Raw genomic sequence first — 14,819 nt, 5'->3', positions numbered from 1 at the left:
TAAAAAAGGAAACAATAAAAATTGTAATCAATGAAATTTTTCTAGATTATAATGTTTTAAAATTTCTCAAGAATTTATAATTAGCTCATCCAATTAAAAGAAATTATAATAACAAAAAAAAAAAATTTTGAATGGACCTCTTAAAATCAAATTTGGCGAAGAGAAGAGGGCTTAAAATCATCTGCTCTTTTGGACTGTTCACACATCAGAGTGGAAAGAGAAAGGTATAGTGATACTGTACGTATGAAGTGTGAACAAGAAGAAGGCTGGTGGCCCTTTTTCTTCCATATTGCTTCAATCGGAACAAAATTCGATGGCATAAAAAAGAAAAATCGATCGACAGAGAAGAACGGAAGAGAGAGGAAAAAGACAAGCTAAAGTTTATTGTAGACAGTTTGATTCTAATATAATCTTGTCAAAAGCTTAGCAAGGTAGGTCTCCTTAAGCTTGCTTTCCTTTACTGTGTGGTCACTGTCAAAACTCAAAATTAGAGGTGAAGTTTTTCTTTAAATAAAAAATAATAATAATTCTTGGTTGTTTTCATGTAAATTTGGGCAGGAAACTTCTTCTCTGTTTCTAAGGTCTCTTTTCCTGATACTGTTACTGGCTTTTTCTTTCATAGCATCCATTCAGCTATGAACGTCATGATCAGCCGAGAACAATAAGAAGAAGAAGAGCCAATCTCCGAGCCTCCTTCCGGTGATAAGGAGTCGAGTCAGACAATGACGACATGGGGTGCCATTGAGAGACTGCCTACGTATTCACGCACAAGGAGAGGCATTCTACTCGGTCAAGGTCAAGAGGAGGACGGTGAAAGCAGAGAGATTGATATAAAGAAGAATCTTGGACTACCAGAGAGGAAGACTTTGTTGGAGAGGCTAGTGAAGATTGTTGAGCAAGACAATGACAAGTTCTTGCTCAAGATCAAGGACCGCATGAATAGGTAATTGATTAACTATAATGAATGCTGTATGTTTTTGAGGAAATTTGGATTATAATTTTTAATCTTTAATATTCGAAATGCACGCAGAGTTGGACTTGAATTTCCAACAACTGAAGTGCGGTTCGAGAATTTAAATGTTGAAGCAGAAGCTTATGTAGGAAGCAGGGCATCATCTACAATGTTCAACTTCTCTATTAATATGTTAGAGGTACCATTTCTTAGATCAAGTTTATATGTATTATGGATTCATGCTTTTATATGATGTAACTTAATAATTCACCTTAGTTTTTCTCTTTAAAATAAGGGGTTCCTGAATTATTTTCACATTCTTCCAAGTAGAAAGAGACCATTTACAATCCTCCATGATGTAAGAGGGATTATCAAGCCAAGAAGGTAACTAGACATTTACTACTTCAAACATATATACTTTTCCAACGGCATACTTCTCATGCATATGAATTGCTGGTCTGTCTGATTTCTGCAGAATGACACTTCTTTTAGGCCCCCCTGGCTCTGGAAAGACGACGTTACTATTGGCCTTGGCTGGAAAACTCGGTAAAGCTAATCTAAAAGTAAGGAGGTCACTATTCTTATGCCTTTGAATTCTGAATCTTGATTTCTATTGCTTAGTTTACAATATGTCACTATTTAATGTGTTATGATCGCTTATGAATGACATTAGTTTTCGGGGAGAGTTACATACAATGGAATTGAGATGGATGAGTTTGTATCAGAGAGGACATCAGCTTATGTCAGTCAACATGATCTCCACATACCAGAATTGACAGTGAGAGAAACACTGGCTTTTGCAGCTAGATGTCAAGGTGTTGGACCGCGTTATGGTACGTCTGTTAAAACACCCTAAAATTAAGGTGGCATATATATATATATATATATATATATATATATATATATATATATTCTAGGTTTGATAATTTTGATTTAGAGAATCCGAATTAAGTTAATTTTTCATTTGCATTTTGGAAACTTCAGAAATGTTGGTGGAATTATTAAGGAGAGAAAAGGCTGCAAATATTATGCCAGATCTTGATCTTGATCTCTACATGAAGGTATGAGAACAGCTGTATAGGAAAGAATCTCGTAAAGCTATGTTTCATAATTCTAATTAATGCTACAATACATAAACCAGAACAACTTTAAAATTTTTATATATTCGGCAATTGATGTGGAACTGTATCCTACTATCCTTCATGTTGTTTATCATTTGCACCCTCTCTAAACCTTACTTTTTGTACTTGTTCTTGAAGTAGCATTCAAACACCAAAATGGCTTCTTGAACTTTTTGCAGGCAGCAGCACTAGAAGGACAGGAAACTAATATTGTTACAGACTTTATTCTCAAGGTACTGATATGTACCCTTCGTTTAAGTTAATTATGTGCCTTGTGTGCAAAGATACCAAATAGAACCACACAATTTCTGTTTTGATCAGTAAAAGAAAATTTGCTAACTTTTGCTAATAAACTTATCCAGGTTTTGGGACTCGAAGATTGTGCTGACATTATGGTAGGAGATGAAATGACCAGAGGTATCTCTGGTGGACAAAAAAAGCGACTCACCACAGGTAGTGCATATATAGGTCTTCCCCACCTCTCTTTTTCAATTTCCGTAAATGTCACCTGGTAGTTTAACTGTGGCTGATTGTTATACAAAAACATGGCCGATACATAATTGCAGGGGAGATGCTGGTTGGACCAGAAAGAGTACTTCTTATGGATGAGATATCAAACGGGCTGGACAGTTCAACAACATTGCAAATAGTGAAATCACTACAACAATACGTCCACATTCTCAACGGAACTGCATTGATTGCTCTACTGCAGCCAGCACCAGAGACTTATGATCTCTTCGATGATATAATTCTCCTTTCGGATGGCTACATTGTGTATCAAGGTCCCCGTGAGAATGTTCTTGAGTTCTTTGAGTACATGGGCTTCAAATGTCCAGAGAGGAAAGGAGTTGCTGATTTCCTACAAGAGGTACCTTAACACACACACACACACACACACACATATATATATATAATGACATCTCCTCCCTCTGTTTCAACCTTTTGTTTTCCACAGAGATTGGACATATTTAGTACAGCTTCTTATTAGCTAATTCAATGATAGGTGACATCAAGAAAAGATCAAGAGCAATACTGGGCTCATATGGATAGGCCTTATAGCTTTGTAACAACCAAAGAATTTTCTGAAGCAATGCAGTTATTTCACATTGGTAGAAAACTTGGTGATGAGCTTTCTATTCCATTTAACAAGTCAGAAGGCTGCCGTGCTGCTTTGTCAACTAAAAAATATGGTGTTAGTAAGAAGGAAATGTTCAAAGCTTGTATGGCCAGACAAATTTTGCTTACAAAGAGGAATTCATTTGTCTACATTTTCAAATTGGTGCAGGTGAGAAGTAGTGAATATTACTAGTTAGCATTGGACTTTTTGCAGGTGTGGATTAAAATGAAAATCTCATAATGTTCATTGTTCTAATATCTTAAGAAAATTGGTCAAGCGATTCCATACTGTAAAGTGAAATTTTGGATTGCTAACCAGCAGTTGGTTCAAAATCAAATTGAACAATTGTTCATCTTTTATTTTAGTGAAATATAAAGCAAATGAAATACTACTATTGTTTTGGTTTCAGCTTATTCTAGTTGCTGTTACAACAATGACACTATTTTTTCGTACTGAGATGGAGCGAAACACAGTAGAAGATGGTAGGATTTATACGGGAGCTTTATTCTATACGCTACTCGCAATTATGCTTAATGGGTTTGCAGAGCTTCATATGACAGTCACTAGACTGCCTGTGTTTTTCAAGCAAAGGGACCATCTGTTCTATCCTGCTTGGGCATACTCTTTACCCCCATGGCTGATAAGGATCCCTATAACTTTTGTGGACGTTTTCATCTGGATGATCATTACTTACTACAGTGTAGGTTATGATCCGAGCATTGCAAGGTAATTAAAAATTGAAACATGCATTTCAGAAATTGCATTTAAAAGTTTGGGTTCAGCTCAGGTTAGTTTTATTTGGTCACAGAGATCAAGTTAATTGGTTATTTAATATAATTATAACAATTTGTTGACTTGTAACAGATTTTTCAAACAATTCCTTCTCCTGCTGTGTATTAGCCAGATGGCAAATGGACTGTTTCGATTGATAGGGGCACTAGGGAGGAATATAACTATTGCAAATACATTTGGATTTGGTACTTTACTTGTCATTCTTGGTCTGTGTGGCTTTATCATTTCAAAAGGTAAACCTTGGTAAAGACTAATCTAATCTGAGAAATCATAACAGTGCTTTTATGTATTATAGTGGTGGACTTAATTAAATTCTGATGGTAAGTTAAACTCGCGTCTTTTTGCTTTTTACTAATTTATTTTAATATTTTTTATTCAGAGGATTTGAAGAAATGGTTGTTGTGGGGATATTGGCTCTCACCAATCACGTATGGACTGAATGCCATCGCTGTTAATGAATTTCTTGGAAAAAGTTGGAGACATGTATGCAAGGATAATTTTTCATGATTGTGAAAGTATGTGAAAATCTTCAGAAAAATGTTAACTTACATGCTTGGAAATTTTACTACAGGTTCCTGCCAACTCAACAGAAGCATTAGGAGTTATGGTCTTGAAGTATCAAGGCATACCCCCAGAGGCACGCTTCTACTGGATTGGATTAGTAGCTTTGATTGGATTTATTCTTCTGTTGAATTTCCTTTTCACCTTGGCACTTCAGTATCTTGATCGTAAGTGCCTAGGCATATTATCTTCTGTTTACACATGGACACTAGCATTGTTATGTTTTGACAATCCTAACAATTTCCTGGATGCAGCACTTGAGATGCCCAATGCAGTACTATACAATGAGGCATCCTCTACAACAGAGGATAGCAAAGTTGCAAGCGATCCTACTATACAGCATGGCATGGTTCTTCCATTTGAACCCCTTTCAATTACTTTCGAGGAAATCAGATATGCTGTCGATATGCCTGAGGTATCTTCAACTCTTTGTAAAGGGAATTTAGTATTATTGCTATATTTCATTAACTAAAATTTTTGGTGACTGAAAAGGAACTTGAACTACGTATGTATGCACTCGGTATTAATATCACCATCAAAGCACAATATTAAATATGTTATTGTAGAACTCCTAGGTTGGAATATATGTACCCTTTTATAATAATTGAACCAATTATAAAAGTTGAATGCAATCAATGCATTTTCATCCTTCACATAAATATGTGCTTCCAGGAAATGAAAGATCAAAGCAAAACTCAGGATAGGCTAGAACTTCTGAAGGGTGTGAGTGGTGCTTTTAGGCCTGGAGTTCTAACAGCTTTGATGGGTGTTAGTGGTGCTGGAAAAACCACTCTCATGGATGTCTTGGCAGGAAGGAAGACAAGTGGGTATATTGAGGGGAGGATCACCTTATCTGGATATGCAAAAAGGCAAGAAACATTTGCTCGCATATCAGGATACTGTGAACAAACAGATATACACTCCCCTCATGTTACAGTTTACGAGTCTTTGGTTTACTCTGCATGGCTCCGGTTGCCCCAGGAGGTTGATTCCCCAACCAGAAAGGTATACCTATCCTTCTTTTTTTTGAAGGCTTGTCTTTAGGCTAATAGTTTCTTTAATCGTGGATTATGTTTAGTCAAGTCTTGTTGACCATATCTATGCTTTAATGATTTGCAGATGTTTATTGAGGAGGTTATGGAGCTTGTAGAAATGACCTCAATAAGTGACAGACTTGTTGGATTGCCAGGAGTGAATGGTCTCTCAACTGAACAACGCAAAAGGCTAACAATTGCAGTAGAGCTTGTTGCCAACCCCTCGATAATATTTATGGATGAGCCGACTTCTGGCCTTGATGCTAGGGCAGCAGCAATTGTAATGAGAACGGTGAGGAATACAGTGGACACTGGGAGAACTGTAGTCTGTACAATCCACCAACCAAGCATTGATATATTTGATGCATTTGATGAGGTGAGATACTATTAGTATTAGTACCTAACATTTTGGATATACTATTTAATGTTAAAATATTTAAAAATTTGATATGCTACTGCAGATGTTGCTTCTGAAACAGGGAGGCGAAGAAATATATGTTGGCCCTTTAGGCCACCATTCTTCCCAGATGATCGAATACTTTGAGGTTAGGCATATAATACACTAAATATATTATCTGCCATTCTTGACTCAACTGCTAACATTGATGAGATTTTAGGAGATTAGTGGAGTTTCTAAAATCAAGGATGGTTACAATCCAGCAACCTGGATGTTGGAGGTTACTTCTCCAGCACAAGAAGCATCTCTTGGGGTTGATTTTGCCAAAATATACAAGAATTCAGAAATATATAGGTAAGATATCCATAACAATTCATATAATAATGCTATACTAGTGTTTCAGCTACTAATTTCTATATCTGAATGATTAGGACAAATAAGGCATTGATAAAGGAACTAAGTACTCCTGCACCAAATTCAAAGGACTTGTACTTCCCAACACAATATTCGCAGTCTTTCTTTACCCAGTGTCTAGCTTGCCTATGGAAACAGAGTGTATCATATTGGCGAAACCCTCAATACACCGCAGTAAGACTTCTTTTCACAGCTATGATGGCCGGACTACTTGGGTCATTTTTCTGGGATCTTGGCTCCAAAAGGTATATATTGTAACATACTTATGAGATACCAGTATTTCCTAAAGTTTGTGATGCAATGAATGTAAAACTTAATGTGCAAGACTGACGCTCATCATTTCATGGTCCTTGCAGACAAAAGCAAAGAGATCTCTTTTGTGCGATGGGTTCTATGTATGCTGCTGTGCTTTTTCTTGGTATACAAAATTCCTTGTCAGTGCAGCCAATCATAGGTGTTGAGAGGTTGGTCTCTTACAGAGAAACGGCTGCTGGAATGTACTCAGCTTTTCCATTTGCCTTTGGACAGGTATAGGATTCGTTACTGAGTTTCTCAATCTATAAAGATCAAAGTTAGATCAATCCATTAGCCTGTCCTATATATCTGCACGTTAGGGAGAGTGTTGGTTTCATATATACACTTCACACTTATAAATTATTTCTGAGCACCACTTCCATTTTTTTGGTCAGAATCAAATGGCTGTCTATAACAATTTACACTGTATATTTTTCCTGTACATTTCTTGTACATGAATCTAGGCCACCCAAATATGACAAAGATGAAAATTTTAATTTCTGCAGGCTATCATTGAGATCCCGTACACTTTGATCCAGACTATTATATATGGGGTCATAGTATACTCCATGGTCGGATTTGATTGGACAGTCAGCAAGTTCTTTTGTTATCTCTTGTTCATGTACCTCACCTTCTTATACTTCACCTTCCATGGCATGATGATTGTGGCCATTACTCCCAACAACACCATCTCTGCTGTAGTTTCGTCTGCCTTCTATCCATTATGGAATGTTATTTCAGGATATCTCATTCCCAAAACAGTAAGTGCATATATAAATAAACATGTGTGTGTGTGTGTGTATCAACTATTAATCACTATATACGCATGTTTGTTTATCAATCTGATGGTACATACTCACTTTTGTTCTATTTGGCGGTGACAGAGAATTCCAATATGGTGGAGATGGTTCTATTGGGTCAGCCCAACCTCTTGGAGCTTGTATGGATTGTTTTCTTCACAGTTTGGAGGTCTCAAGGACACACTTGATTCTGGTGAAACTGTAGATCATTTTATGAGGACATATTTTGGATATAGGAAAGACTTTCTAGGTGTTGTTGTAGCTGTACTTGTTGGGTTTTCAGCGTTCTTTGTTTTCATCTTTGCTTTTGCGATCAAGAAACTAAACTTCCAAAAGAGATGAATCATCATACATGCATGTATCTGTGAATAATGAAATATGATATACTAGTCCCATTATTAGTCTCTCCTTTTGATCCCGATCTGTTATCTTGCTGAAATCAGTAGTTATATAAATGTGACATGTCCTACAAAAGGTATCATATCATAGAATATACACATATCAAAGGATGCTTTTGATTTGAACTTCTGTTAGGTCCACAAAAATTTGGAATATTTGTGTTTATCTTTCATGACAAGTAAAATTATGATGAAATGATGTTGTATGACAGGTTTTTGGTCTATGGATGGAGACAACTATTCTCCTCAAAGAGGGGCTTTGCCCTGTGCAAGTCAAATTGAGCTTTGATGAATTTTTGTGTATTCTTCTCATTGAGACGTGAGAGTTATTTAAAAAAAAAAAAAAAAATTTTGGACTTTGGATGACAATTCTTTCTCCACCCCACCCTTGATGTCAGTGGGGTTTGAATTTATGACCTCCACTGTGTTAATTAGGCTAGCTAACCAATAAGTCACGGCTCACCAATGAGAGACGAGAGTTATATGCTGGGTAATTACTACATGCATTACAAAAATTTAGATCCTGATCTAAACAATTTGCAATCAATTATGTATAATGAAGATAGGCGATAAGATCAAGCAATTGGAATATAGACATAGTTGACTTAGAGAGCATTGATGAGGTGGTTTAACAGTAGTTTAAACGATTAATTTGATCATTGAATTTAGAATTAATAGACTAATATTATTGAGATAGTGATACAAAACTACATTTCCATAGTGATAACTCTTCTTGACGTTCTTGACGTTTTAAGGGTGAGGTAGACTAAGGTATTGAACCATTTTGTCTATACAATCATCAAGCGAGATTTTCTCTCGACCTAGCAGCTCTACCCTAAACCCCAACTTTCTAGTCGGCGTCTCCCGCCATCCTTGTTCTCTTCCTCCCTGAGTCATGGCTACCATTGACGCTGTAACTGCCAGCTTTGCTGCCTCCCTAGCGCTGGCTGAAGGGGGTAAAGCCCCGGACTTGGGAAAGATTGGTGGAGGGCCAGTTAGGCGGTCTACACAATCTTTTCTTCTCAGAAAACCACTTACTCGTAAATCGGTGGATTCCAATGCTTTCAAATCTCAGTTTTTCAAGACCTGGATGGTGGAGAAGGACTTCCGCATCCAAGAAAAGGTAGGCAACAGGTTCCTCATCTCCTTTGATCTGGCCAGAGATCGGAACAAGGTGCTTAAAGGTGGTGTTTGGTGCTATGATCGAACTCCGGTCTGTCTGGAGGAGTTGATGGTGTCACCCCTATCGCTGATGTCCCCTTGAAGCGTGTCAGGATGTGGGTTAGGGTTTCGGGTATCCCTCCTCTCTATGAGGAACCCGAAAATCTCATTCTCATTGGAAATCTTCTGGGCGGCTATCTGGACTCTGACAAGAGAGAGTTTCGCAAAGGTGTTGTGCGCATCTTCTTCTCCCAGAATATTTCGAAGTCGGTTCTTCTCGAGCGTCAGGTTTTTCTGGCCCCCGGTGTAGAACCTATTCTACAGTTCCAGTTTGAACATCTTAAAGGTAGATGTCCCTAATGTGGTATGATCACACATACTGGGGCGAAGTGTGAGGAGCATGTGACCCTTTCTGATCCTAGAGTCTTGAACTGTGGTGGCGGCTCTTCCTCCTCGGGCGGTGCCTTTGCGTTCTCTACCAGGAACCCTCGAGAGTTACCTATGCTTTCTTCCTCTCTGTTGAAAAAGAAAAAGTCAACTATTCGCCGGCTAGAGCGATCCACTACTACACCTACAGGGCTTGATGGCACCGTATCAAACTCGCCAGTTTTGGAAGGTATGGACCATGGTGTTTCATTGCAGGACATGGCTACCGAGGTGAACTAGGTGGAACTGTCCGATTTAGGAACTAAGGCCCTTCCACCAGCCCCACTATGCAAGGTGGTCAGCAGCAAGTTATGACCTATAAGAAAAGAGGTCGGCAATGGGTGGCGGAACCTTCTCCTAAGAAATTCAAAACTATCTTGGGAGGCAAGATTCCCACTCTGCATGCAGAAGCTTTTGGATTGACGGACGCTGAAGATGATGTTGCGCTGGTGACATTGAATAAGAGGTTGGGCAGGCCCCTTGGAAGCAAAAACAAGGGTCCCCGGCCTCACAAGAAAGTAGTTTTGACCCCTTTGCGACTTACCTATCCTGCTGTTACTACTACCCAGGAGTTTGGCCCTAAAGCTAAAGGCAAAGGGAAACTCTAAGTTTCCTGCTTCTGTGCCTAGTGTTTGTTGTTTTTCAGAGTCTAGTGCTATGTAAGTTGGTTTCTCTAATTGTACACCAATTGAGGTTTCTAGGCGATTAGGGTTGCTATAACAAGAAGCTTAGATAGTTTTGGGTTTTGAGAATTTAGCTAGGCACTTCAATAAGTGAGCATAGTCTGTAGTGAGGGTCACTTGTCATTTGCTTAGCAGCTTGTGCGATCTAGTTCTGTTGGTATGAGACAGCTTGTGATATATATGCGTTCTGGCCATGAATAAGTTAATGAAGTTATCTATTTCTAAAAAAAAACTCTTCTTGACGTTCAAAACTTTCGACCAATGTAAGCATGATCATGAGACTGATAATCAAAGAAACATATTGCTAAAACTCTATGATGTGGTTTTTAGTAAAATTGATTTAAATCCATTTTAGCCAACTTTGACCTAGCTCTGCTAGGGTTTACTCAACGACAGCGGCGACGATCGACAAAACTCTCCAAAATGACCTACAATGGTGAATCTCCAACCAAAAAGGTGGGGCTCTTCCCCATTCTCTTCTCTGTTTGGACTAGAGGCAGCGGTGACAAAGCTTCTCTCTGTCGTGTTCCTGTGTCTATGGTATTTTACCTCCTCCTTGGTCTAGCGGTGACGAGCTTTGGAGATAAAGCTTTTAGGAGTGAAGAGGAACTTCTTACTTATCAGAGGTTTCTGTCTTTGGCTCCGGAGATGGGACCAAAGAGTTGATCCATGACTGCAGCAGTGGTGCGGCGCGACTTCGATCAGACTCCTTTCTTGGGCATGCAGTTGTTCTATGGCGGTAGTGCTTCGCTGGTGTATGAGGTGTTGCTGGTCTTTTGGGCTCGAGATTGGGATGTCGGGGATGGTACTGACACTCGTGGTGGTAGTGATGCACTTTGCTGCGGTGGCCGGAAGCTTGTGGTGGAGGAGGATTGAGGGACACCTGGTCAGGTTTCTTCTATCTTCATATGGTACTGGTCTTCTTCCGTGGCGGCGGGAGTTGTTGACATCGGCAATCTGCAGTCCTCCGATTGTAGTGGGGTGCCCTTTGTAATACCGAGCTGGAGCTTTGTGGGCTAGTGCTTACTAGTAGGCCTGCTGGGCTTGCATAATTTTAGAGGGGATGGAAGGTGACTTGTCATCTTCCATTCATAGGTTTTAGGTTTTTATCAGGTCACAAATATCATATTCTCTGAGGATTCATTTTACTATTTGCTTCAGAGGATTTTGATCTTTGTTTGAAATAAAGGTGAGTTAATTTCCTAAAAGGTGGGTGTACTGGGGTTTCCTGAGTCTTATTCTTATTCTAGAATAGGTGTTTATGGTTCCCTAAGGAACGATTCTTTCTGCTGACCCCATAGAAATGTTTTATTTTTGTATTGCTTGCTGAATTTATATAATGGACTAACATCTTTTTATCAAAAAAAGAATTAACAGACGAACAATATAATATATTACATGTTCCGTCGAAGTAACATATGAAAGTATGAAATCCTGGCTAATTACACTCCTCAAACACTTTTTAAAGCTTAGAAAGTTTCTGATGTGTATAATTGGTAAATGAAAATTTCAGGTACCAAACATTTATTGACTGTTCCTCAATAATTAGCACACGAGCTTTGTCTGAGGGTGATTGATTTGATTCAGTCCCTTAAAATGAAAGAAAGGAAACCTAGTAGGCCTAAGTAATATATCTAGTCCTTATTTCTTTCATTTACTTCCTCAACTGTTACAGAAACTCTCTTATTTTTCCAGTTCAATTCATGCAGGTATTGTCACCATCAACATCATGATATACAATCCATCAATTGTGTGTGTGTGTATTCCCATGTTAATTCGAAGACTTAGCCTCATTATAAGAGAGACAGATTTTCATGTGGAGGTGATGTAGGATGAGATTTTAGCCAATTTCAACAAAGAATCTCGAAAAGAAAGAAGCGTCTTCACATCAAGAAGAATAATTTGAATATTGAAAACTGGTATTCAAATAGACTTCTTAATGATGGAATTAATCATAAATTACTATTTTGGATATATCGTGATTCTCGAACAAAATCTTGATTGGGATTCCAATTATATATTTGCGTAATATTCTTTAGTATCTAGGATTTTATTCCAAAGACATTAACTTCAAGTAAAAAAAAAAACCCTAGGAGAGTTTTTCTCTCAACCCTAGTTGCCTACGGCCTCCTAGCCTCTCTCACCATTCTCCACCTCCTTTTACCTACTCTCTCTCTACCTATGGCATCCATTGACGCGGTAACGGCGAGTTTTGCTGCCTCGCTTGCCCTGGCCGAAGGGGGACGCGCCCCTGACTTGGGGAAGATTGGCGGAGGTCCAGTGCGGAAGTCCTCCCAATCTTTTCTCCTCGGAAAGCCTTTGACTCGGAAACCCATAGACCCAAAGGCATTCATGTCTCACTTCCACCGCACCTGGATGGTGGATAAGGATTTTAGGGTTCAAGAGCGTCCTGGGGACCTTTTCTTGTTCTCTTTCGCTGCTGCACTTGATCGAAACAAGGTTCTTCGAGGGGGCGTATGGTGTTTTGACCAAGCCCCGATCTGTTTTGAAGTGTACGATGGAGTCAAGCCTCTGCATGAACTTTTGTTTAAACATCTGTGGATCTGGACTAGGGTTTCTGGCATACCTCCTCTGTATGAAGAACCCGAGAATCTCACCTTGATTGGCAACCTTTTGGGCTGTTTTTTGGAGTATGACAAGAAGGAATTTAAGAAGGGGGTGATTAGGGTTTTATTCATTCATGACATATCTAAACCGATCATGCTGGAAAGACAAGTCTTCCTAGATACTGGGGTTGAACCCATATTGCAGTTTCAATTCGAGCATCTGCGGGGGAGATGCACTCAATGTGGTTTGCTCACACAGCCTTTCTTGCGGGGAACCCACTGCAGTAAACCCTACACCTAGGGTTTTACACTTTCCCGGAGTTTCGACCTCAGGGAATTCCTTTACCTTCTCTGTTAAGCATCAGGGAGACCTTCTCTCTCCTTCCCCAACCGTCCTAAGGAAGAAGCGGCCTGGTTTTCGTCTCGTGGAGCGCCCGACCTCAGAGCTTTCTTCTCCCAGTGAGATGGCTCCAACAGAAGTCAATATTGGGGTGGCAGCCATTACTTTGCCTCACGGTTTAGAGGGTAACGACAGTCTAGGTGAGGTTCCCGAAGTGGCTATTTCTAGTGACATTGTTATTACTCCAGGTACACAGAAGCACCAATCTGTTTTGCTGTCCAAAAAGCGGGAGCGTGGTGGTGCTTGCCATCCTAGTCCCAAGAAGTTTAAATCAATTTTGGGTGGTAAGATTCCAACACTGCCTGCTGAGGCACTTGGTCTCCTTGAGGAGGATGGCGACCTCACTTTGGTCTCGTTGAAAAAGAAGTCTGGTAGGCCTCTTGGAAGCAAGAATAAGACTCAATGTGCAAACAAGAAGCTGGATGGTACTCCCCTGAAGATTACTTATCCTACTAGTACTGGAACTTATCCTAGCCCTAGGGACAAGGGCAAAGGAAAGATTTAATCTTTCCAGCTTCCTTTGCCTTTCACTAGAAGTTGAATTTCTACTACTTGCATCTTAGTATCTCTAGTTGTACACCAATTGCGGTCTCTAGGCGACTAGGCTACTACTTCACGGGAGGTTAGTAGGGTGGTTTTATTTCTTGTGTTTAGGCTCAATAATTGAGCGAATGTGTTAACAGTGAAGGTAGCCTGTCCTTTATCTGGTAGCTTATACCATTTATGAGTTTGGTGTAAGACAATTTTGGATGTATGAGCCTTCTGGCCCTTGATATCTGAATGAAGTTATCTTTTTCTCAAAAAAAAATCTAGGATTTATTCCTGATTTTTATTTAATGTGGTTTAATTAGGTTTTCTAGTTTTAGTCTATAATAAATTATTCTTTTTGTTTTCTACTTGTATTAGGTTTATGCTATGTGCCATATATATAAGGCACCTCTTAGATTGTAATTTTCATTCAAGTTATCAATAAAAAAACCAAATATTAGAGAAGTTTTTCTATGTTTCTTACGGCTGTGCCCGTAATTGCTAGTGGATTCTATCTCATCTCATATGGCTTTCGACGCTTGACGGAGCATTTTGCTATTGTGTTCACGCTTCCCACATCATTTGGTATCAGAGCGGGTATCGCCTGCTTCTTAGCAGACGACCATTCAAGGGAGAAGTTCACTACCACCAACCTCAACGACACTGGTTGTAGAGTATCTATCAAAGAAAGTTTCGTTGAAGAGGAACATGCCAAGGGATTCGCCCTAGGACAACCTCATCAATCCAAAAATAAATAAAAAAACATGGAAAGTTGGATATTCACAACACCGGATTACGACGACTTCTGAACTACATGTATCATAAAAAACAAGGTATGTTCTGTAATAATTGACAGTGGTCTACGAGAGAACTTTGTAGCAAACAAAGTTGTGGATTATTTTCAATTACTGACAGTGAAGCTAAGAGATCCATACTGGATTCCAATTGGAGATGATGAATATGCACAAGTAACAAAGATTTGTAAAGTTCCTGTCTCTATGGGAAAATTTTATAAAGAAGAGATTACTTATCATGTGATTGACATGGACGACACTAATGTGCTTTTTGGAAGACCATGGCATGAAACCGTTAGAGGTGGTTATTGCAAAGACAACACATATTTATTTAGGTAGGAGTTGCACAAAATTAAAATCAAGCCTAGAAGGAAGAACGT

At 39.1% G+C, this 14,819-nt stretch overlaps 1 protein-coding gene across 2 annotated transcripts; it reads left to right on the top strand.

Annotated features, from left to right (window-relative positions):
- Positions 1 to 318: 318 nt before the first annotated feature.
- Positions 319 to 7,897, top strand: LOC112175238 (pleiotropic drug resistance protein 1). 2 transcript variants are annotated; one of them, XM_024312899.2, is made up of 24 exons: positions 321 to 431; positions 559 to 943; positions 1,031 to 1,151; positions 1,248 to 1,336; positions 1,428 to 1,515; positions 1,626 to 1,785; positions 1,937 to 2,013; positions 2,253 to 2,306; positions 2,436 to 2,526; positions 2,640 to 2,941; positions 3,077 to 3,358; positions 3,600 to 3,916; positions 4,055 to 4,215; positions 4,362 to 4,465; positions 4,554 to 4,710; positions 4,798 to 4,958; positions 5,216 to 5,548; positions 5,663 to 5,953; positions 6,039 to 6,122; positions 6,195 to 6,328; positions 6,406 to 6,633; positions 6,745 to 6,916; positions 7,189 to 7,443; positions 7,567 to 7,897. In XM_024312899.2, exons 2-24 carry the CDS (start codon positions 723 to 725, stop codon positions 7,822 to 7,824), a joined length of 4,140 nt encoding a protein of 1,379 aa, XP_024168667.1. In that variant the 5' UTR covers positions 321 to 431; positions 559 to 722; the 3' UTR covers positions 7,825 to 7,897. The 2 variants fall into 2 exon arrangements, with proteins under 2 accessions (XP_024168666.1, XP_024168667.1); XM_024312898.2 differs by having other exon boundaries at positions 319 to 431; positions 4,554 to 4,958.
- The last annotated feature ends 6,922 nt before the right edge of the window (positions 7,898 to 14,819 follow it).

This window comes from Rosa chinensis, chromosome 7, assembly GCF_002994745.2.
Source record: "Rosa chinensis cultivar Old Blush chromosome 7, RchiOBHm-V2, whole genome shotgun sequence".
In the NCBI taxonomy this organism is placed as follows: Eukaryota; Viridiplantae; Streptophyta; class Magnoliopsida; order Rosales; family Rosaceae; genus Rosa; species Rosa chinensis.
The sequence above is the reverse complement of the archived record's forward strand: the minus strand, read 5'-3'. Positions and strand labels throughout refer to the sequence as shown.

Bases quoted from the DNA above. Each gene is read 5' to 3' on its own strand.
- LOC112175238 (XM_024312898.2), top strand. From the start codon at position 723: ATGACGACATGGGGTGCCATTGAGAGACTGCCTACGTATTCACGCACA. The intron at 1,152-1,247 runs GTACCATTTCTT...CTTTAAAATAAG, and splicing joins TCTCTATTAATATGTTAGAG to GGGTTCCTGAATTATTTTCA. The intron at 1,786-1,936 runs GTACGTCTGTTA...TGGAAACTTCAG, and splicing joins AGGTGTTGGACCGCGTTATG to AAATGTTGGTGGAATTATTA.